The 25,624-nt window shown below is 39.7% G+C and overlaps 1 protein-coding gene across 6 annotated transcripts in view; it reads right to left on the bottom strand.

The window, feature by feature from the left end:
- Positions 1–15,023: 15,023 nt before the first annotated feature.
- Positions 15,024–25,624, bottom strand: part of LOC132885268 (uncharacterized) — a 246,238-nt gene continuing 235,637 nt past the window's right edge. For all 6 annotated transcript variants that reach the window (XM_060919750.1, XM_060919752.1, XM_060919754.1 and 3 more), the window contains one exon: positions 15,024–19,256. In XM_060919750.1, coding sequence (XP_060775733.1) covers positions 19,070–19,256 — 187 coding nt within the window. In that variant the 3' untranslated portion in view covers positions 15,024–19,069. The remainder of the gene's footprint in view (positions 19,257–25,624) is intronic.

Genomic DNA, 25,624 nt, shown 5'->3' with positions numbered 1-25,624 from the left:
CATCTGGATTTGCATCAAAAGCTAATCAATTGTTCCTTGGCCCATGGCTCGCATTTCCTCAAAATTTCAACAAAATCCATTCGCTACTTTTTGAGTTATGGTGGGAACAGACAAACAAACAAACAAACAAACAGAGGCAAAAACATAACATCCTCCACCAAATTTGACAGAGGTGATAAATATCTACAGATACACTCACATCCACTTTAATAGGAACACCTGTATACCTGCATATTTCTGCAGTCAATCATGTGGCAGCAGCGCAATGCATAAAATCATGCAGATATAGTTCAAGAGCTTCACATCAAACATCAGAATGATGAGAAACTGTAATCTCTGTGACTTTAACCATGGCATGGGTGTTGGTGCCAGATTGGCTGGTTTGAGTATTTCAGAAACTGCTGATCTTCTGGGATCAGCAGTCTCTAGAGTTTACACGGAATGGTGCGAAAAACAAATCATGGGCACAGACTCACCCAAACTGGACGGCTGAAGACTGGAAAAAGACCAGAGGATTTCTTTTTTTCTAATCTTCAACTGTTCAGTGCTGAGTTTCTCAAAAGCATCGGAACATAAAGATCATTGTTAAATGGTTGAGCGAGCAGCACAATGAACAATCTCTCTCCTAGTTAAGATGCTCTTAGCATTAAGAGGCTTTTGGGAAACCCACCACAATTTTAGCGAATCTGTGCACTTGATAGCTTTAGATTCCTGTTCTTGGCTGACAAGAGTGAAACCTGATGTGGTCTTCTGCTGTTGTAGCCCATCCCCCTTAATGTTTGCTGTTTTGTGTATGCTGAGATGCTTTTTTGCTCACCACGGTTGTAAAGAGTGATTATATGAGCTATTATATCCTTCCTTGGCTTGAACCATTCAGGCCATTTTTCTCTGACCTCTCTTACCAACACGGTGTTTCCACTCACAGAACTGTCACTCACTCAGTGTTTTTTGTTTCTCACACTATTCTGTGTAAACTCAGACTGTTGTGTCTGAAATTCTCAGGAGCTCAGCAATTGCTGTCATATTCAAACCAGACTATCCAGCACCAACAACCATGCCACGGTTAAAATCACGTTTTTTTTTTCTGTCACACTTTTGAGTAAGTGTTAACACCTTGAAGTTGATTAATTTCCAATAACAGCATGTCCTGAAGTGTATTACTCCTCTTAAACTGCATTAATATTTCAAGAAATGTATTTTTTCATTCCTTTTGAAAACAACTTAACCTTTTAAAAAATAATTTAAATTTATATTTAATGCTGTGTAATGCTTAGTTCCTGTGATCACTTTTTATAACAGCTAAACAGCCATTCCCTCAACAGATTCTTTCTCTCCCTCTCTTGGGCGGCATGGTGGTATAGTGGTTAGCACTGTCACCTCACAGCAAGAAGGTTCTGGGTTTGAGCTCTGTGGCCGGCAAGGGCCTTTCTATGCGGAGTTTGCATGTTCTCCCTGTGTCAGCATGGGTTTCCTCCAGGTGCTCCGGTTTCCCCCACAATCCAAAGACATGCCGTTAGGTTAACATGGGGCAGCCTTGGGCTGAGGTACCCTTGAGCAAGGTACCGAACCCCTGACTGCTCCCTGGGCGCTGTAGTATGGCTGCCCACTGCTCTGGGTGTGTGTGCGTGTTCACTGCTTCAGATGGATTAAATGCAGAGGATGGATCTCACTGTGCTTGAAGTATGCATGTGACAAATAAAGGTTTCTTCTTGAAGTTAATAAGACAAAAAATGCAGCTTGTTATGAGAGACAGAGACTCTCCAGTTTTGGAAAAGAAAGTAACAGCTTTACATTTGTACAATGCTATGGCCTAACAGATAGAGAAGCAGCTTTGGGAACAAAAGGTTGTTGGTTTGATTCCCTGGACCAGCAGGAATGGCTGAAGTGCCCTTGAGCAAGGCACCTAACCCCAACTGCTCCTCAGGCTGCTCTGGATGCATTGTATGTTGCTCTGGATAAGAGCGTCTGCTAAATGCCAGTAAAGTAATATAATGTAACATGCTTCTCTTTGGCTTGCCGAACAATGAACTTCTGAAACTTCAACATGTTCTTACTGCTGCTGCTCAGCTTCTGACGTATACATGTAAATTTGACCATATCAGTCCAGGACTTGCACAGCTTCACTGGTTACCAGTAGAGTAATGCATCCTCTTCAAGATTCTACTTCTGGCCTTCAAAGGGTTGCGTCGTCTTGTGCCTGGTTATATCAGTGATGCTCTACAGCTCTATGTCCTGACTAGAACACTTAGGTCTTCAAATGCTGTTCTTTTAAAGCCGGGGGATTATTATCTCAAGACATATGGTTATCATTCTTTTGCTGTAGCTGCACCTCACCTCTGGAACACTTTACCCAAAGACATTAGATCTTGTCAAGCTCTCTCTTTTCACGTCAAAACTTAAGATTAATCTATTTAGAAATTCATATTAGTATCTCTTACATTCATATACATTCATTCATATGTATTTACACATTGTATATTTAGCGCTCAGAACTCTTTCACTATGAGCGCTTGACAGATATTTTTGTTGCTGTTTTACATCTGGTTGTTAGTGACACTAGGGACTCCTTTGAAAAATGCAAAATAAATATTCCCTCACCGAAAACGTCACCTTATCCATCTACATGAAGTGTCCGCCAAGTCCCTGTGTAAGCCATTACTATAGAAATGATAGCATATAAGAACGAGTGCATTAAATATAAACCTTGCTCCTGGAAGTATTGTCAGAGTTGCTGTTATAGAAAGTTATTGAATAGCTTCTTACAGTACCAATCAGATTTGAGAATTCAAATTCTCTTTGCTGTGAACTACAATGAAACACATGAATTTCCATGTGTTCCATAACATTTTACTCACATCAAATCTGCAAATATAGACTTACAGAAAAGTGTGAACTCTTAACTGACCTCCATGCCATTGATCGGTGTTATTTGTTTGGCAAACATTCTCTGATATCATAGAAAAGATTTAATGAGAGCAAATGGTCATGTACAAGCTAATCGTGCCAATGCATTTTCATGAAGGTCTTTTTAATTCTGCTTTGAATTAAAAAAAAAAAAAACTGCTCTGATGATATTTAAATTGGTAAAGCCAGAATAAACATTGAGTACTTTCCTCTGTTTATGCATTATAATCATCTGTTTTAGCTGGAACTGGAGATTGGCTATATATAGAGTCTGAACTGATGTCATATTAATACCTGTGGCATTAACAGCATGATGTGATTTTAATCATTTAGGGCACAATGCTCAGAACTGAGTAATCTACATATGCATTTCAGAGTAGATGGACTTCTTTGTAATTTTATATTAGAGAATAGATGTAATTAATATTTTGCAATTTAGAGCACTTCCATCAGGCATATATAGAGAATAGTAAACATGACTATAAAGGCAAAGAAGTCCCTGTAAGGGGACTGTAAGTCCCTGTAAGTCCCCAAACACTGATAACTATAACTATACCTATAACTACAACTATGATTATACCTGTGCCTGAATTTAGTTCCAGTCTGGAGCAGTCACACTACAACTATAATCCCGACTATAATATCGCTTGGTCCTGCTACTCAGGGAAATAAATGCATGCAACTTATGAATAGTCATGGAAGTTTTTTCCCAAGTAGTAGCACATTATTCCAGGTCATACGGTACAGCTTAGACTTCAAAACAACCCATGCACATACTCCAGTGGCTGACAAAATACACATAGGTCATGGACTACGGAAATATAATAAAAAAGGATACAAAATACGGAGTGGTTATGGATTTTAATACAGATGCATCATGGATGTTAATAATTTACGGATTGGTCATGGACATTTCAGTATATTACAGATTGGTTACCGATTTCATATGGATGATGCATCATGGATAAAATAATTAAGAAATCTATAACAATTAAATGTTTGGATTGCCGAAGTTCATAATTAAAATATCTTACCTGCATTTATATGTTTACTTTATTAATTTGTTATTGATATTTCACATATCCATGAATAAAAGTTCCGTGTGTTCTATAATATTTTTTATTTTCCGTGAATCCGTATTCTGTGACTTCATGATTCAACAAGGATGTACAAAGATGCCCAGGGAAAAATAGCACATGCTCAGGCAATGTCACATGTAAACAATTACCTGACTGGTCAGATGTTTATCGGGTCAGGTTCAGGCCTGGAAAAATCGCTCCAGAAGCAATCTCACCGATACCAATAAACCCAGGCCTGGGCTTTAGGTATCGTTATTGGTCTGGTGTAACCACCAATCACATAAACTGCAGGGGAGCGATTTATTTATAGTTATCGTTATAGCTGTAGTTATAGTTATCGTTATAGCTGTAGTTATAGTTATAGTTATTGGTATTGTGAGGCCGGGCCTTAAGTGCACTCAGAGCATAAATCTCTACACAAATGTGTTTCACCAATTCTACAGAAATATGGTTTTGCCAACAAAGTCTGGTAAACATACTAATAATTAGTAACTAATAATAAGATTTGTTACACATACATATTGTGACTAATCACATGATTCACATGGTAACTTTACATATCGCATGCGCTGTTTCACACATTCTCACGTGCAGACATTTGAAATGCAATGCGTGCACTTTTATTTTTCCATGTGTAATTTTATTTACTTATTTATTTATATTCACAAGTTAAGTTTTCACATGTAGAACAAGTGGTTTTATTTATATTCACATAATGTCACTTGCGGGCGGCACGGTGGTGTAGTGGTTAGCGCTGTCGCCTCACAGCAAGAAGGTCCGGGTTTGAGCCCCGTGGCCGGCGAGGGCCTTTCTGTGTGGAATTTGCATGTTCTCCCCGTGTCCGCGTGGGTTTCCTCCGGGTGCTCCGGTTTCCCCCACAGTCCAAAGACATGCAGGTTAGCTTAACTGGTGACTCTAAATTGACCGTAGGTGTGAATGTGAATGGTTGTCTGTGTCTATGTGTCAGCCCTGTGATGACCTGGCGACTTGTCCGGGGTGTACCCCGCCTTTCGCCCGTAGTCAGCTGGGATAGGCTCCAGCTTGCCTGCGACCCTGTAGAACAGGATAAAGCGGCTAGAGATAATGAGATGAGATGAGAGATAATGTCACTTGCATTCATTTCACATCTCAAAAAAAATCTGATTACATGAAATTTTTTGATAAAGGAAAATAGAAATCTTTGTAGTGGCATGTTATTATTATGAAAAGACTTTTTAGGGTAATATATTTTAATTTTATTTTTATATAATAAACATACATTGATATTAATTTACCATTCTTAATATGGACATTGATATGTTCCTATCATTTAACATAAGATCCCATATCACACCACATTCTGTACATATCTATATTTCATCTTACACCATACAGTAACGTTTTCTCTATTCATCCTAAATGATATCAGGGTTTCGTTAATCCATGTGCTCAGATCTCTGTGATGAGTTATAGATCAGAAGTCCCCCATGGTACAAAGTACTGGACATTTGGCACAGATGCCTGTACTGCGAGACCTGCTGTAGTGCTTCAAAGCCATGCACTGTTCCACCTGCAGTTAAATCACAGCATGATGTGTTTACCTGGAGAATACATGTAGAGGAACGAGACATCTGTTGATCTCCTGGGACACATGGACACTTTGCACTCTCCTATTAACATTGTAACATACTAAAATGACCTGATATGTATGTTCTTATCATTTGTCTATAATATTTATGTATTTACAGTAAGCATTTAACCAACGGGTAAGAAAATGTATTTTATATTGTGTGCTTTATATTGTGTCTATACTTGCATACCAGCTTCAGTTTTGGCTCTTGTAAATACAGTGCTCTCTATGATTATTGGCACCCCTTGTAAAGATTAGTGGTGCATATGCTTTTGTTGAAAATAATTATTTCTTGATGAGGGATTATTTTTTCCTGACTAAATTTATTTTAATTAAAGGTTAGATTTTTCTGGGGTGGCACGGTGGTGTAGTGGTTAGCGCTGTCGCCTCACAGCAAGAAGGTCCGGGTTCGAGCCCCGTGGCCGGCAAAGGCCTTTCTGTGTGGAGTTTGCATGTTCTCCCCGTGTCTGTGTGGGTTTCCTCTGGGTGCTCCGGTTTCCCCCACAGTCCAAAGACATGCAGGTTAGGCTAATTGGTGGCTCTAAATTGACCGTAGGTGTGAATGTGAGTGCGAATTGTTGTTTGTCTCTGTGTCAGTCCTGCGATACCCTGCCTCTTGTCTATAGTCAGCTGGGATAGGCTCCAGCTTGCCTGCGACCCTGTAGAACAGGATAAGTGGCTACAGATGAGAGATGGCTGGTTAGATTTTTCTCATTTTGTCAGTATGAGATGAAGCTACTTCACCAAAAGGTGGAATTTTTCTAACCCCTTTTATTAATCATTACAAAGGGTGCCAATAATTGTGGTGGGCCCTGTATAAAATTGTATCTGTATCTGATCCTGGGCTGAAGTTACTGCTGGTACAGAGTTTTGCATGTTCTTTCTGTGTCTGTGTGGGTTTCATCCAGGTTCTACAGTTTCCTCCTACTTTTCAAAAAGATGCTGGTATTTGGATTGATGACTCTAATTTTCCCTCTGCATTGTGCCATGTGTTAGACTGGCATTCCAACCAGAATGTATTCAAAACCCACACCTAGTGTTCCCAGGACATGCTGCAGATCCAGCATGACCTAGACCAGGATAAAATGCTGACTGAAGATGAATGATAAGTAGCATTAAGGAAAGAAAAATTAAATACAATAAAATTATGTACTAGTGCATATCAAACAATTAGAATATTGTGAAAAAGTTCAGTATTTTCCATCAGTTATTTAAGAATGTGAAATCAAATATATTCTAGACTCATTACATGTAAACTAAAATGTTTCAAGCATTTTTTCTATTTTAAGTTTGATAATTATGGCTTACAGCATTAAAAAAAACCTGCAAAATATTAGAATATTTCATTTTGAGTACTATTCAAACAGTGTAAATACTGCACATGTACATGTACTGTACATGTCGCAGTCTAGTTCAGTACACGCAACCACAGTCATGGGGAAGACTGCTGACTTGACAGTTGTCCAGAAGACGATCATCGACACCCTCCACAGAAACCACAAAAGATCATTGCTGAAAAGGCTGGCTGGAATAGGTGCACAAGCAACAGGGATGACTGCAGCCTTGAGAGGCTTATCAAGAAAAGTCAATTCAAGAACTTGAGAGAGTGTTACAAGGAGTGGACTGAGGCTGGGGTCAGTGCATCAAGAGCCACCAAGCACAGACGTCTCTTCATATACAACCCCGATTCCAAAAAAGTTGGGACAAAGTACAAATTGTAAATAAAAACGGAATGCAGTGATGTGGAAGTTTCAAAATTCCATATTTTATTCAGAATAGAACATAGATGACATATCAAATGTTTAAACTGAGAAAATGTATCATTTAAAGAGAAAAATTAGGTGATTTTAAATTTCATGACAACAACACATCTCAAAAAAGTTGGGACAAGGCCATGTTTACCCCTGTGAGACATCCCCTTTTCTCTTTACAACAGTCTGTAAACGTCTGGGGACTGAGGAGACAAGTTGCTCAAGTTTAGGGAGAGGAATGTTAACCCATTCTTGTCTAATGTAGGATTCTAGTTGCTCAACTGTCTTAGGTCTTTTTTGTTGTATCTTCCATTTTATGATGCGCCAAATGTTTTCTGTGGGTGAAAGATCTGGACTGCAGGCTGGCCAGTTCAGTACCCGGACCCTTCTTCTACGCAGCCATGATGCTGTAATTGATGCAGTATGTGGTTTGGCATTGTCATGTTGGAAAATGCAAGGTCTTCCCTGAAAGAGACGTTGTCTGGATGGGAGCATATGTTGCTCTAGAACCTGGATATACCTTTCAGCATTGATGGTGTCTTTCCAGATGTGTAAGCTGCCCATGCCACACACACTAATGCAACCCCATACCATCAGAGATGCAGGCTTCTGAACTGAGCGCTGATAACGACTTGGGTCATCCTTCTCCTCTTTAGTCCAAATGACACAGCGTCCCTGATTTCCATAAAGAACTTCAAATTTTGATTCGTCTGACCACAGAACAGTTTTCCACTTTGCCACAGTTCATTTTAAATGAGCCTTGGCCCAGAGAAGACGTCTGCGCTTCTGGATCATGTTTAGATACGGCTTCTTCTTTGAACTATAGAGTTTTAGCTGGCAACGGCGGATGGCACGGTGAATTGTGTTCACAGATAACGTTCTCTGGAAATATTCCTGAGCCCATTTTGTGATTTCCAATACAGAAGCATGCCTGTATGTGATGCAGTGCCGTCTAAGGGCCCGAAGATCACGGGCACCCAGTATGGTTTTCTGGCCTTGACCCTTACGCACAGAGATTCTTCCAGATTCTCTGAATCTTTTGATGATATTATGCACTGGAGATGATGATATGTTCAAACTCTTTGCAATTTTACACTGTCGAACTCCTTTCTGATATTGCTCCACTATTTGTCGGCGCAGAATTGGGGGGATTGGTGATCCTCTTCCCATCTTTATTTCTGAGAGCCGCTGCCACTCCAAGATGCTCTTTTTATACCCAGTCCTGTTAATGACCTATTGCCAATTGACCTAATGAGTTGCAATTTGATCCTCCAGCTGTTCCTTTTTTGTACCTTTAACTTTTCCAGCCTCTTATTGCCCCGTCCCAACTTTTTTGAGATGTGTTGCTGTCATGAAATTTCAAATGAGCCAATATTTGGCATGAAATTTCAAAATGTCTCACTTTCAACATTTGATATGTTGTCTGTGTTCTATTATGAATACAATATCAGTTTTTGAGATTTGTAAATTATTGCATTCCGTTTTTATTTACAATTTGTACTTTGTCCCAACTTTTTTGGAATCGGGGTTGTATATACATATATATAAAATGATATTACATGGTTGTACAAAGGTATGCAGTTTATCTTTGAATAGTGAATATATTCATGAATGAGTGAAGCGAAAGAGTGTAAATATTTTCATGAGAAAATAAACTTCATATCTTCACACCACTGTGTAATGTTATTTATAATATATGGACACATCCACACACACACACAAAAAAAATCTAAAAACAAACAAACAAACAAACAACAACAACAAAAACCCACAAGTTAATCAAAATAATTTTAATTTTGAACCAGTTTTCCATTTTGACAATGCGTGCCAAGTCAGCGGGAAAACACCAGGAGTGACATCATCAGAGTGAAATATCGGAAAATATTTCTCAGATCTGTGATGTATTTTGTATGAAAAATGCGAGTTTTTCAACACCAGAAGATAAACTTCATATCTTCAAGCCAATATGTGATTTTCTTTTTATTATTTAAACACATTCACAAACAAAATGTACCCAAATTTATCAAAACAATTCATCAATTTTGGTTCTCCATGTCCCAGCTTTATCTCCTATGAAAAATACGAGTGGTATATTTCCCAGTAAAACACCCATGTTCTTATATATTCAAAAATTCATGTTTTATATATATCTCATCTCATTATCTCTAGCCGCTTTATCCTTCTACAGGGTCGCAGGCGAGCTGGAGCCTATCCCAGCTGACTACGGGCGAAAGGCGGGGTACACCCTGGACAAGTCGCCAGGTCATCACAGGGCTGACACATAGACACAGACAACCATTCACACCTATGGTCAATTTAGAGTCACCAGTTAACCTAACCTGCATGTCTTTGGACTGTGGGGGAAACCGGAGCACCCGGAGGAAACCCACGAGGACACGGGGAGAACATGCAAACTCCGCACAGAAGGGCCCTCGCCGGCCCCGGGGCTCGAACCCAGGACCTTCTTGCTGTGAGGCGACAGTGCTAACCACTACACCACCGTGCCTCTCTCTCTCTCTCTATATATATATATATATATATATATGAGTGATTCCACGCTTATGGGTACTGAAATGGGGACATGAACTTATTCACCTAAAACCATTTCTTTTTTTATCATCAGGTCACAAAACATGTAATCTTTAATGAATGATATGTTAAAAGATAACTTTAATTTTCTGAGATGTAATAAAAACATATTTATATGCCAAAGTCAAGCCTATGAGTTCCAAAATGATGTCTGTTACATTACTTCTGTTACGATTGTCCATCTCGCGTCTGTTACAAATTAATTACAATCTAGCTATATACCATGTTAATCTTATTGAAAGAATGTGTATGTTTATTCTACTACACATGTTTATTAATTATATTTGCTAAAACATCACCTTCCTATGTTTCAAAAAGTAATTCTACATTGTTAAAATTGAGAATATATATGTCCACAACACTTCTGTTACGTTCTGACTTTGGCATATAAATATGTTTTTATTACATCTCAGAAAATTAAAGTTATCTTTTAACATATCATTCATTAAAGATTACATGTTTTGTGACCTGATGGTAAAAAAAAAAGAAATGGTTTTAGGTGAATTTTTAAAAATAAGTTCATGTCCCCATTTCAGTACCCATAAGCGTGGAATCACTCATATATATATATATATATATATATATATATATATATATATATATATATATATATATATATATACACACACACACACACACATGGCTTTGTTGAATACTTGATTCTGATTGGTCAACTATGGCCTTTTACAGTCTGTTATTTCTGTACAACAGACTCAGTATGTTTACATGCACATCCAAATCAAGCTACTGTCGGTAATCGAGCTAAGGGTCCCAGCAGGGGTGCCAGAGAAATCCAATCCTACATGCACACAAGGAAATCGAGCTATTGTGTGAGGTACATTGTGCACCCGAGCCACAGGTGGCGCTACACGCCCCATCGTGTTGGTACACTTCCGGTTGTCGTCATGAAGAAGAGCTATTCAAGAGTGTAAACAAAGTTATCAGTTCCGTGTTCTCCATTGCGCGTTTTTCTCCCGTCCACGAATTTTAATATATTCAACTCCTTAAGCTGAATGAGCATGAACTCTGTCTCCTCATTGCTCCAGAAGTGCACGTTTCTGCTCGCCATTTTCTCTTCTTCGTTTGTTCCTCCTGACCTCTTCTGCTGCTCGCTACTACTGTTGTCATGCCGACCGAGGCTGTTGTGTTTCCCGCTTGTGGTCTCGTCACTCGTCACTTCCGGAAGGGGCAGTGCTGAAGTAAGTAGCTCGACTACGTAGCTCGATAGGGTTTACATGCACTAAGTAGCTCGGCAAAAATTGCATAATCTAGGTCGTGTAGCTTGATTATGAGAAATCAAGTTCGGTTCAATTTCAGCCTAGCTAAGGTGTTTCCATGGCATTTAGAACTTCGATTTCAGTCGAGCAACGGCAGAAATTCGATTTTCTCTATGTGCATGTAAACGCACTGACTGTTGCTATATATAAAACAGACTATAGACCACGTCATTCACAGAAGGAATAAAATCCACTTCACTTTGGCGTCCAGGAACACCTTGTCAGGGTTTATTTCTCAAGAATGTTCATCTTGCTGTACATTATCTCTTACATAAAAATCCTTGAGAAGCATTTTCTTCAGATTCGTGCCTTGTCTGTGATTCACTGCACAATGTCTCATCTCATCTCATCATCTCTAGCCGCTTTATCCTTCTACAGGGTCGCAGGCAAGCTGGAGCCTATCCCAGCTGACTACGGGCGAAAGGCGGGGTACACCCTGGACAAGTCGCCAGGTCATCACAGGGCTGACACATAGACACAGACAACCATTCACACTCACATTCACACCTACGGTCAATTTAGAGTCACCAGTTAACCTAACCTGCATGTCTTTGGACTGTGGGGGAAACCGGAGCACCCGGAGGAAACCCACGCGGACACGGGGAGAACATGCAAACTCCACACAGAAAGGCCCTCGCCGGCCACGGGGCTCGAACCCAGGACCTTCTTGCTGTGAGGCGACAGCGCTAACCACTACACCACCGTGCCGCCCACTGCACAATGTGAAATATAATATTTCTATAACATAACTACTAACAAACTAAGTAGTCTATTCTGAAACTTAAGATTTCAAATAGAAATTGAAAATATTTGACAAAATATTGATTTTTTTTTTTCAATCTAAATATGACACTGACTCCAAGAGACTGGCAAAAATGTGTAAGAGCTTCTAAGTCACACATAAGACATTCTGACTACTGAGAAACATGGCCACCTCTGCACAATAGTGTGCTTATGTTCTATAGATTTTACTCTAGCTGCAATTCCCATTGGCCATGAGTAATGTGACACGAAGAGTGCAAAACTAGACTTTGGAGTGAACAGTTGAGCATGAATGAGAGCCTTGTTAAGTTCATGTTAGGTGTGTTATTATGTCATACCTGAAGTAAGAGTACAAAAAGGCACTGGAGTTCATCTTATTCCACACGAGCAACCATCAGTTGAAGTAGTGTAGGATAATGACTTACATCAGTACTGCATAATTAGGTCATATTGAGCATTAGTGGAAAAAAATGGTCAAACCTGGTATGCTTGTTAAGAGTAGAATACCCTATAAAGGCTTCTTCACAATGCAGTGTGATGTGTTTTTGTAGTATCATTATCTATTCCTATATTTCTTGATCAGAGGACACCATTATATCACTATAATGAGGAAGTATAACACATGTGAGGGAAATGAGAGAGACAGAGTATGTGTGTGTGTTGGGGGGATGGAGGAGTGGAGCATAAAGAGGACAGAAACAAGAGCTGTTCTGTTTCTTATGAGATTGCCATCTGTGGGTTAACAGCTAGTTATGATGTCTGTGTCTGCCTATGCCAAAGCAGATTACTTATCTGAATTGCCGTTAAGCGATGAGAGCATTTTTGTTTCGTTTCCAGGAAGGAAGACGAGAGTCTGGTCTTCATGTAAATTGAAAAGCACTTTGGCCACATGATCAGTCTACCTCATCAGTAATGGAGTGGAATGGCAAGGTGGGCCACCATACAGAGAGAGAGGACACCTACTTAAAGACAAACAGGTTTAATGATACATGTTCAACTTTTAATTGTACACTCTGTTATAATGAACTATACTGTTGCGTGGTTTCTACACACTGTGCTCATCAAGACACCCAAGACTAACTGCAAATCATTTACCACCCACCACCTGGCTCGACTTCACCTAGTCCCAGATGAAATACCATGTGAGAAACACACTTCCCTTGTCTAACAATACACCCTCAATGGGTTTCATATACATGCCATCAACCTTTTTTTTTTTTTACTCTGTGGCCTGGAGGTTGACTTACCTCCTGTTTTCTAAGTGGCAATTTAACAAACTTAACTTGGCTTAATATGGTATTCAAATGGCCCTTAGAATAGCAGTGGAGATTCAACCAAGAGCTAATGGTGAGGAGAAGTCAAGGAGGGCACTTTAAAATAGTACTGGAACACTGCTTTGGTTTCTTCAGCTACATGTGAATGTACTTATAATCTGGAAGGGAAGTCACATTTCTGATACTAAATTAAAGGCCAAATCTACCAAAATTGATCTTCAGAATTTCAGAAAAAGCTAAAATTTGCAATATTTACATGAAGACCCCACACCACAAGAATGATTCTGCAAGACCTGGCACAAGCTTCCTATTAGTTCCGTGGCTACAGTTCGGGCATGTGACCTTTTGGGGTGGCATTTGTGCCAGCGCCATGTCGGCGGGCATGGACGTCAGCAAGGCCGCAGTCTGCCGTGCCATGTGGAGGCCCAGATGTAGCAGGCGGAGTAATCCACACTCACACACTCATAAAAGTGCCCATCTGGCCCCATGTGCACACATTAAGCCTAGAGAACACACTCTTCGTGCTGTCATGGACTCACCAGAGACTCACACTCTATAACAGGAGATTCTTACTCTTCCTCTGATGCTCACTGCTGCTGTTTTTGTTGTGGCATTACCCAACCTCAGCAGCCAATTGGCACTTGATCCACACCCACACACGCACACTCACCATGAAAGACAGTGAGCCACAGTGCAGGATATCATAGAGGTCTGGCACAGGAGGAAGCCCACTGAGACAGGAAGTGCCACTGAGATACCAAATAAAAAGGATCCATTTATATCGCAGCTGCTGTGAGTGCACACAGATAAAGTCAAGGGCTCGCTGACTGCCCTCGGGCCGCTCTCCCTGCCCTCTTATCGCTCTGCTGAAGGATGGTATTACTCGAGTCTGAAATGAAACAAAACACAAAGAAATATATCCTTTGCCCTCTTTTACCCATGTCCTAATTAAGCAACTGACTTAGCTTTCTGATGTACTGTATAAACCTCTCCATGCTTGGCCATTTACTATCGCGGTGTTTGATGAATAGTTTAAAGGAGAACTGAAGTCATTTTTAAACTTGCTTTATTTATTAATTAACGTGTTATTCAATTACGTTTTCGGTTTTCGTAACCTTATATCGTGACTCGTATTGGCAACTAATTGCAATTAAATATTATACTTATCAGTCTATTCGGTTTTTAGCCATGTTGAATTTAGTTCGTTTGGTCCACGGCAGGCGTCGCTTATCCACGCGATCTTCACGAGACTTGTGCGAGACTTCGAAACGTGAAGCGTCAGCCAGGTGTCAGTGCCGCCATTTTGAAAACTGTTTTCCAAACGAAATGTTGCACAAAAACGAGTTTAAATGACGATTACTGCCTACTTTTTTCAAACTTTCCTGATTGCTATCAAAACAAACAAAACTTCCAGCTTGATTACATCATCAGCATTCGAAGGCGGGCATGCACGTCTTTTGACAATGTTGGCAGATGTTGGTCACTTTGATTTCCGCTGTACGTTTTACTTCTGTCCTACGATGTCTCGCACAGGTCTCAACGAATCTCATTTACGGCCATTGCTTTGACGTATGGACTGATATATTACATAGCGTATTTCAAACACTCATAACTTTCTACAGCAGTGACAAAATAGCCATCAAAAATGCATTCCTATATTTAATAAAATGAGATCAATAGAATTTTGGTAATAAAAAAATTGCCTTCAGTTCTCCTTTAACTCCGTTTTGCCCATTAACATGCTCCAGTTGCTGTGAAACAAGAAAAGCCATGCAATATTAAATAATAGTACTTTATTTCTCAATATCAGAGTCAAATGAGAGTAGTATCCCAAACAAATACTGGGTAAGCAATATAAAAGTGAAAACATATGACTTTACAACTGACACCGTATATTTTAATGGAAAATGTAATTTCCATTGCTGCCAGTAGCAGAAAATTAGATTTAGATGATCTTGGAGGAGTATAATCACTGTTTTTAAAAGAAAACAAAATTTGAAACCACCCCTAAATAGCAAACACCTGGGTAATGCAGGTGTGTTGCATATAATTTTACATTAGTTAATGTCAGAATGTAACAAGATATCAAGCATATTTTGTTTATTTTCCAAATAAACAAAAACAGTTCTTTATAAAGTGGCACAAAACAGTGGAAATATTAATATGGTAATGAGGAACACCACAACACTCAGTTTACTATCATTCTAAACAAATTTAATTAAGAGTAAAGGTCAAATCACACTGAGCGTAGTTCAGAATCGAATCACATGTGCTGAAAAACAACACCATATGTCTTCCTATTCTTATGGAAAATATTTTTGAAATTGTGCATGCAAGTGAAGTGTCATCTCCACAACCGATGACTGTATTCCTGTACTATTCCTCTATAGTAATAAAGGATGGTTATTACACAATAACTGTGGGAGATGACTGATAAAGGCCTTTTTGGGGCTAAATGTAAGAGTTGTGTGCTAGAGCAAGTGGTCAAAGAGAAAGCTTACAAAATTAGAGTCTTTAAAAGGTTATTTTTATAATAAAAAATAAATTATTCTATCCACATTCACTGGATATGAGCAATCATGTGCTCTGATTGGCTACTCTGCTACTAGGATATCAGTTCATATACCGTGAATAGAGAAAAACAAAATGGCAGTGCATGCTGCTGAACCAACCAAGGGTGAAATAAAAACTCTATCCGAAAACAAAACCCCAAAAATTGTCATCAAGTATTTAAAAGAAACAGAAATAGCTAAAAGAATATAGTTTTTTGTTTCTCCTGTTCCACACTCCAACCCAGTTAGTGGCAGTAATGCACCTTTAAGTTGGTTTGCCAACCACCAAAAAACCCTAAAGAAGAAGAACCCCCCTCAAAAATACTAAAAAAAAAAAGCGTAACAAAATATGGAATGAAAGCATTTGATGGTAAGGATGTATCCTTTTTTATTTTTCAAGAATTATTATTATAGCATTTCTCACAATCACTAGTCATTTTGCCAGTTTGTTTACGTTCTAAGCGGAAATGATTTTGCCAGACATTTTGTATAAAGTTTTTATTAATCGAATTTGCAAAAAATAAAAATAAAAATGCTCTGTTTCTCAAAATCCAGTGAATGTGGATAGAATAAAACAGTTATTCCACTCAATTTCGTTGTACATGGCTTATAGCCGACTCGGTGCGATGCGCCTCGTCGGCTATCAGCTCATGTACAACTCGATTTTGTGGAATAACTGTTAATTATACATATATGTAATGAGCTGCATGGTGGTGCAGTGAGTAGCATTGCTGCCGTAGAGCAAATGGTCAATCCTGGTCCCCGGATCAATCCTGAGCTCAGGTTACTGTCTGTACAGAATTTCTGTCCATGTTGTCCCTGGGTCAGCATGGGTTTCCTCCGACCTCTCAAAAACATGCCAATAAGTTGACTGGTGTTAAAGTTAATTGCCCCTAGGTGTGTGTGTTGCCTGGTATGAACTGATGCCCCATCCCAGGTCTATCCTGCCTCATGTCCAGTGTTCCCAGGTTCCACAACCACCTTGATCAGGATGAAGTGGTTACTGACAATGAGAAAACTAATGTAATAAAAGGAATGTTTTCCCACAAAAGGCACCTCATTGTGCAAAAAAGGAGACTGAATGTGCCAGCTTGCAGTTGTAGTTCAAGGAATGTGGCATGACCATAGATTACTAGGTCTATGAGATTACACCCACCACCCCACCTTTTTGAAGAAATCCAGACTAATTCGGCTTGCGTGCACAGTTTCCGCTGTTTGTAACCTGCCTGTAATATGTTCTAATGAACACAATTGGGGGCAGCACGGTGGTGTAGTGGTTAGCACTGTCACTTCACAGCAAGAAGGTCCTGGGTTTGAGCACAGCGGCCAGCGAGGGCCTTTCTGTGCAGAGTTTGCATGTTCTCCCCGTGTCTGTGTGGTTTTCTTCTGGGTGCTCCGGTTTCCCCCACAGTCCAAAGACATGCAGGTTAGGATAATTGGTGGCTCAAAATTGACCGTAGGTGTGAATGTGAGTGCGAATGGTTGTTTGTCTCTATGTGTCAGCCCTGCGATAACCTGGGGACTTGTCCAGGGTGTACCCCGCCTCTCGCCCGTAGTCAGCTGGGATAGGCTCCAGCTTGCCTGCAACCCTGTAGAACAGGATAAGCGGCTACAGATAATGGATGGATGGGATGGATGAACACAATTGGCCCTGTTTCTGAAAATATGAGCACTTTAAATGAAAGCTACTCAAACCAAAATGAAGCAGTTCTACTGAAGATGAATGAAAGAATGGACGAATAAAAATGAGTAATCAGCAAACATGTACAAACCACATTTGCGATCACTTTTATTTAAAACATTGCCAATCATTTTGTCTTAGATAGCTATCCAGCTTCTGATCATCAACCACTGAATAATCAGTGAGCTGGAACCAATATCAGCTGATTTAAGGTGAAAGACGGGGTTCACAATGTATCACAGAGGTCAGGTCAGTATCTCTTGAAACAAAAGCAAAATTGCCAGAAATGTAAATTCGTTTACAATATACAGATAATCTAAGATTGGATTGCAGTGTTATCAGAAAAGACACTTGTCTTTTCATTAGAGTTTATGGAATAAAGTGGTCAAAAATCATAAGTGGGGAACTGGTGCTTCTGCGATACTTTTGCTATACTTATGTGACAAGTCTGGACAAAGTTCTGTGTAATTCTTTTAAAAGTGACAAGTGCAATCAGCAAATACAACATTTTAAATGTAACACATACAGTACCAGTCAAAAGTTTGGACACACCTACTCATTCAGAGGTTTTTCTGCATTTGGACTATTTTCTATTTGGTAGAACAACACAGAAGACATAAAAACTATGAAATAACATATAGAACATATATGGAATTATGTGGTAAACAAAAATGTGTTAAAACACAAAATATGTTTCATATTTTAGATTCTTCAGCGTAGCCAGCATTTACCTTGATGATGCTTGGCATACTATTGGCATTATCTTAACCAGCTTCATGAGGTAATCACCTGGAATACTTTTCAGTTAACAGGTGCCTCGTCAAAAGTTAATGAGCGCAATTTCTTGCCTTCTTAATACGTTTGAAATTAAACAGTAAATAGTAAATAATAAAAATACAGTAAATAGCCCTATTCCACAACTGTAGTAATCCATATTATGTCAAGAACCACTCAACTAAGTAAAGAGAAACGACATCCATCATTTAAGACATGAAGTGTCTTTTAATGAATAAAAATCAAGAAAAAAGATTGAATTAGAAGCTGTGTCCAAACTTTTGACTGATACTGTACAACTTGTTATAAAATTACATGTTGCCCTCAACTATAAAAACAAAGACTAAATCACCGCATTTTTCCTACCGGTGAGAATACATCAGACTCAATTGATCAAGCAATAATAACTCATTAAGCAAGAGTTTACTCAGCCGAATCAGGTGTGCTTCTGGTTGGAATGAAATTCTGGATCCATACCAGCCATGTTTGGACAGCAATGGACTTTGGCTTTAACCCAGTTCAAGTGCAACAAGAGAAAAAATAGGTAAACATCAAAGCCAGAAACTTCTTATATCCTTCCATACACAGGATACTGAAGCAATGTTAACAACACACATGCCATGTTTTAAATGGTTATGGTCAGGATAAGGGTCGAATGAAATCCAAAAAATTTGCTCCCAATTGTTATTCACATTCCTGTGATTTCCATATAAGACCGGGTATGTGATGCTCGGCTGCTTGCGCCAGGTTGCTACTGCTGACACGCAGCCATCAGGGCAGCAGGCAGACACTCCATCCTGTCCAGAAGTTAAATGAATCACTGTGAGTCAATCTGCTTTGCCTTTTCCGCCACAGGGCGGCTTTTCCACTGCCAGAGGGCATCTGCTTTGTGGTTGTGACCTCTGACCCCAGCCTCCTGCTCCTCCTCCAGGTTCCGAGGTTGAAGACTGAAGGATGCTTGCTGTGCTTTCTGGAAATGATTGGTGACATGGCAGTATAAGAACCTTAGGAGAGAAAAAAAGAAAATTATGTCACAAATAAAATGGCATGAAAGGGTTTTAGTGTAGTGTGCAAGAAAAAAAAAAACTTAAAAACTTCTTTACATAGTTATACCTCCTTTCTATAGGGCTCCATGGAGAAAGCTCTAGAGATGCATATTTCCTCAAACACACTATGGTGCATTTGATGTGGCCGAACTGACCAACCTAAGACCAACTTTTGCTAGATGAACAGATCTGATATGTCAAACAAACTGTCACCCTGACACATTTAATTAGTTCAATAATTAAGGAAAACGGTAGGTGTCTGAGATAATAAGAAGGTAGCAAAGTGAAACCGAATCTGATTTAAACACTTTTCAGACAAGGTGTTCATTTATGAGGTGACATTAAAGTGTAAACTTTGAACCTAGCAGTTTTCTTCTGCAAAGGCAAACAGAAAAAAAAAAAGCTTTGTCAGAAATGAGTACATGCATGCATGGAATTAAGTGTCGATTATACTTAAATGATGTTTATGTGGATTATATTTATTTATATGCATTGGTGACATGTCAAGCTTTTAGATCCATTAGCAAACAGCAAAGCAGTTAGAGCACGACAGAGTAATTCTTAGAATTAATGAGAAATTATTAGTTAATTCAGTGGTAGATTTATACAGTAATAGTCATGCCACTTGCTTTGTGTGAGAGACGATGTTCTCTGGAAAAGGTTTCAAAAATGTTTAAAAAAACAAGCAAAAAATTGTGTTTTGCATATTTATTTATTTATCTATCTATCAATCAATCACAACTGCTATCTACTGCCTCTGTGATTACCACAAAATTTTGGCACATTTCTCTGTACTGGGAAAAGAATTATAATAACTTATAATCATCAGTACTTGTAACTCACATGTAACAGCACTTAAGATGTGTCGTTACTGACGTGCAAAATTTCAGTATTAAATCTTCACTACACTTTCATAACTCAACTGAATATGGCCTAGAGTCAACTAAAACAGAGACACCAGAGTTTCTACCTAATTCTGCATGTCATCAAGTAAATGTAAGGAAGGTTTATTCACATTATGTAAATTTTTGTGCTGTTTAAGTGTTTGAAAGCTGGAAAAATATATAAGAATAGACTTATTATATTATATTATATTACAGTATGTTGGCGGCATGGTGGTGAAGTGGTTAAGCACTGTCGCCTCACAGCAAGAAGGTCCTGGGTTTGATCCCAGTGGCTGACAGGGGCCTTTCTGTGTGGAGCTTGCATGTTCTCCCTATATCTGCGTGGGTTTCCTCCGGGTCCTCTGGTTTCCTCCACAGTACAAAGACATGCAGATTAAGTACAATGGGGCCACTGTAATTGATGCAAGCTGTAGTGGTTTCCCAGCCATAATGTATGTACATGTATATCTTGCTATGGCAAAGCTATTAAAATTATATTATATAGTTATGCATTTCAAATATTTATTGGCTGTGTCAACAACTTTGTTTTGCTTATAGTGGATATCGAATGTATATACATCCCATTAAAATGATTTTTTTTTTTTACATCAGAAAAACCTATGAGATCACAATAAATTATTTCAAAACTTTTCCCACCTTTAATGTGATCTATAACCTGTACAATTCAATTGAAAAACAAAGAAATCTGTTCGGGGGAAAAACATAAGCAAAAACAAAGCAAAACAAAAAAAAACTTACAATAAGCTGGTTGCATAAGTGTGCACACCCTTAAACTAATACTTTGTTGAAGCACCTTTTGATTTAATTACAGCATTCGGTCTTTTTGGGTTCACGCCTGCCATCAATTAAAATGACTCTGATTAACCCCAAATAAAGTTCAGACATTTACTCCGTTGGATCCTCCAGCAAAAGCCAGGGTTCACAGAGAGCTTACAAAGCATCAGAGGGATCTCATTGTTGAAAGGTATCAGTCAGGAGAAGGGTACAACATTTTTTTTCCACGGCATTAGATATACCATGGAGCACAGTGAAGACAGTCATCAAGAAGTGGAAAAAATATGGGACAACAGTGACATTACCAAGAACTGGATGTCCCTCCAAAACTGATGAAAAGACAAGATGAAAACTGGTCAGGGAGGCTGCCGAAAGGCCTACAGCAACACTGAAGGAGCTGCAGGAATTTCTGGCAAGTACTGGTTGTGTACTACATGTGACAACAAGCTCCCATATTCTCCATATGTCTGGACTATGAGGTAGGGTCAAAGATAAACATCCAGGCCCGGCTAAATTTAGCAAAAAAAAATACATCGACTCCCAAAAGCATGTGGGAAAGTGTGTTATGGTCTGATGAAACCAAGGTTGAACTTTTTGGCCACAATTCCAAAAGGTATGTTTGGCGCAAAAACAACACTGCGCATCACTAAAAGAACGCCATACCCATGGTGAAGCATGGTGGTGGCAGCATCATGTTTTGGGCTTGTTTTTCTTCAGCTGGAACAGGGGCTTTAGTCAAGGTGAAGGGAATTATGAACAGTTCTAAATACCAGTCAATTTTGGCCCAAAACCTTCAAGTGTCTGCTAGAAAGCTGAAGATGAAGAGGAATTTCATCTTTCAGCACGACAATGACCCCCAAAAAGTTTTGGAACGGCCCAGCCAGAGCCCAGAACTAAATCCAATTGAAAGTCTGTGGAGTAACCTGAAGAGGGCTGTGCACAAGAGATGCCCTCGCAATCTGACAGATTTGGAGCACTTTTGCAAGGAAGAGTGGGCAAATATTGCCAAGTCTAGATGTGGCAGGCTGATAGACTCCGACGCAAAAAGACTGAATGCTGTAATTAAATCAAAACATGCTTCAACAAAGTATTAGTTTAAGGGTGTGCACACTTATGCAACCAGCTTATTGTACGTTTTTTTTATGTTTTTCCCTCTAACAGATTTGTTTGTTTTTTACATCAGAAAAACCTATCATTTTAACAGGGTGTGTACACTTTTTATGTCCACTGTATAAGTATTTTGAGGAAGTATTTTTTTTATTACAGGGAAATGCATCAGAGATTTAATGTGCTACATGTTAAGTAGACAGAGGTTAATCTGCGTAAGAGTATTTATGTGTTAAAGAGTTGAAACGTGTCAAAGATTTAGGGTCAGATTTACTTACCAGGGCAAATTAGTGTGAGACTGCAATTAAAAAAATAATTTAAAAAAAAGCGCAGATGGGCGTAGTCAGTTCTGTGGGTGATCTATGAACAATGTGCAAATTAATGAACACAGATGAATTCAGTTCATGACCAATGCAATCTACCAAGAGCAGCACAAATTAGCATAGGTACAGAACAAACAGGTACCTTGTAAACAACACGTTCTAATAACATAATCCTCTGGCATTCCAAATAAATGGACACAAGTGGGGACAACTCTGTCCCTTCTACCAGACACTCTCCTTTTGTACCTTTTTCTGTGCCAGAGTGTGCAGTGGGATTTTCATGAACACATAAATTGTATTTAGAAGAGAAAATATTAATCTGAGCAAACAAAAATCTCTTCTTTGTGCACTCAACTCTGCCTGCACATCCACTCAATCTCTGCTCTGTGTGTTAGCAGACACCTGCACACTCGCTCACAGTGTCTCTCAACATCCATCCATTCATCCGTCCATTCACTATACTGCTTATCCGTCAGTGTCGCAAGGGAAGCTGGAGCCAATCCCAGCTAACACTGGGTGAGAGGCGTGGCACACCTTGCTCGCAGGGCCAACAAAACAGCCTAATCCACACATTCATACCGATTTAGAGTAAACCACACAGGCATGAGGACAACATGCAAACTCCACACAGAAAGGCCCCCGTAGGGTGTGAGGTTCGAACGCAGAACCATCCTTAGTAAATCATGTTGCACGATTCATTTAAATATTCTCCTCCTTCAAATTTTGCAGCTTGAAAGGGAAACGCCAACAAATACATATGCAACGAGGTCAGCTACAAAAATAACTTTGTGCACGCCTTTCCATCACTGAATTTTTACTCTACGTCTTTAGTAATCCCGACAGTAGTTTTAATACCAAAAGAAGGACACAAACCATTAGTAAATCTTAATGTGCTACAGGTGAAGTAGATAGAGATTAACTTGTGTAAGAGTATTTTTGTGCGAAAGGGTTTAGGCAAAGCAAGGCAAGGTAAATTTATTTATAAAACGCATAAAAAAGGTGACCAAAGCGTTGTACAAAAGCACAAATCAAAAATCACCCCAGGTAATAAAATAAAGTTTATCAACTAATCTGGCCTGAATTTCCCAAAAACATCGCAGCACAAAGATCACTGTTAAATGGTAGAGCGAGCAGCACAATGAACACTCTCTCTCTCCTAGTTAAGATGCTCTTAGCATTAAGAGGCTTTTGGGAAACCCACCCCTGATAGATCTCATCTCATCTCATTATCTCTAGCCGCTTTATCCTTCTACAGGGTCGCAGGCAAGCTGGAGCCTATCCCAGCTGACTACGGGCGAAAGGCGGGGTACACCCTGGACAAGTCGCCAGGTCATCACAGGGCTGACACATAGACACAGACAACCATTCACACTCACATTCACACCTATGGTCAATTTAGAGTCACCAGTAAACCTAACCTGCATGTCTTTGGACTGTGGGGGAAACCGGAGCACCCGGAGGAAACCCACGCGGACACGGGGAGAACATGCAAACTCCGCACAGAAAGGCCCTCGCCGGCCCCGGGGCTCGAACCCAGGACCTTCTTGCTGTGAGGTGACAGCGCTAACCACTACACCACCGTGCCACCCCCTGATAGATATGATACAAAATTACATGTGGTAAAAATAAATAAATAAAATAAAATAAAATAACACCCTCACACGGGGTGGCACGGTGGTGTAGTGGTTAGCGCTGTCGCCTCACAGCAAGAAGGTCCGGGTTCGAGCCCCGTGGCCGGCGAGGGCCTTTCTGTGTGGAGTTTGCATGTTCTCCCCGTGTCCGCGTGGGTTTCCTCCGGGTGCTCCGGTTTCCTCCAAAGACATGCAGGTTAGGTTAACTGGTGACTCTAAATTGACCGTAGGTGTGAATGTGAGTGTGAATGGTTGTCTATGTGTCAGCCCTGTGATGACCTGGCGACTTGTCCAGGGTGTACCCCGCCTTTCGCCCATAGTCAGCTGGGATAGGCTCCAGCTTGCCTGCGACCCTGTAGAACAGGATAAAGCGGCTAGAGATAATGAGATGAGATGAATGAACACCCTCACACACATGAAAAACATAGAGAAAGCATATTTCTTTATCACCATACACTACACATCTTACAGCTATGCATAGGCCAAAGAGAAAAGATTTGAATATTTTTCTTTTCTTTTTTAAACGTCAATAATTATGTGAAAAATACCATTGCAACATGTAATGGACAATCAAATCCATGTACAGTATGCAGGTAAAAGCAATTAGGGGTTCTTTACTCATGTCTTATAAAACTTTATATGCAGCCTATTTATGTATATTTTAAAAAATGCTTGACATGCAAATGACTATTTCACCACAAACAATCCTATACATATTTGAAATGTTCCGACTTCATCCAAATGGTTTCCTCAGTTCACCCAAGCATCGCTTATTAAGAACACCCCTAAAAGAGGAATCCTTAATCCTCAACTTTGAATTCTGTATTTTCTTTGAGCCAGTTCTCTGTCTTACACTCAGCTGGTCAAGTGCACGAGTGAGGTCATGAACAGACTTGCCATGTCATCAGTTATAGTGACATGAGTCACCTTGGTGTCTCATGAGGGCATCCATATCTAAGTATTTTTCAGAGTGAGATTCATTACAACAGTCATTCAGTCTGGCAATCAAGAACATCTCGGTTTTGGAGAGCTGGGCCACTACAGGTTGCCAGGCAACCTGAAACAAAGAAATCGAGATGTAGAGACGGAGGGGTGTCATTTGGACGCGATCGCTCTTAGGTTACAGTTCAATCTGAGCACTTTGATGAAGCGTTAACCCCCAACAGGATGCACACTGATGGAGAAAGAACACCATGGCACCTGACTGAGCAATGATGGTCCAGTGGATGTTTTCAGTCATACAAGTGCAGTGAATTATGACAAATAATTCTCACTTGATTAAGTAAGAAATATTCTAATAGTACTGCAGAGTGTTTAGCAGGCACATGGTCTCACTGTATGTGCTTTTCTCACTGCCGTATAAAGAATGCTGAGTTCAAAAAAAGTATTTCCTGCCATTGCAATATGTTTTTCTCTTCATGTCCCTAATAATAATGAAGTCCATATAAAAATGGACTAAAGACTTCCTAGAGATACCAGGATATACCCGCCAGGCAAAATCACATACAGCCAGTTCCAGAGCAAGAAGCCGTTTAATTCAAAGTACAAAATCATTTGTCCTTCAGAAGAGGATGTCAATACACAGA

The sequence above is a fragment of the Neoarius graeffei genome, chromosome 4 (assembly GCF_027579695.1).
Source record: "Neoarius graeffei isolate fNeoGra1 chromosome 4, fNeoGra1.pri, whole genome shotgun sequence".
Taxonomy (NCBI): Eukaryota; Metazoa; Chordata; class Actinopteri; order Siluriformes; family Ariidae; genus Neoarius; species Neoarius graeffei.
Note: the sequence above shows the minus strand (reverse complement) of the source record. Positions and strands in the feature narration are given on the sequence as shown.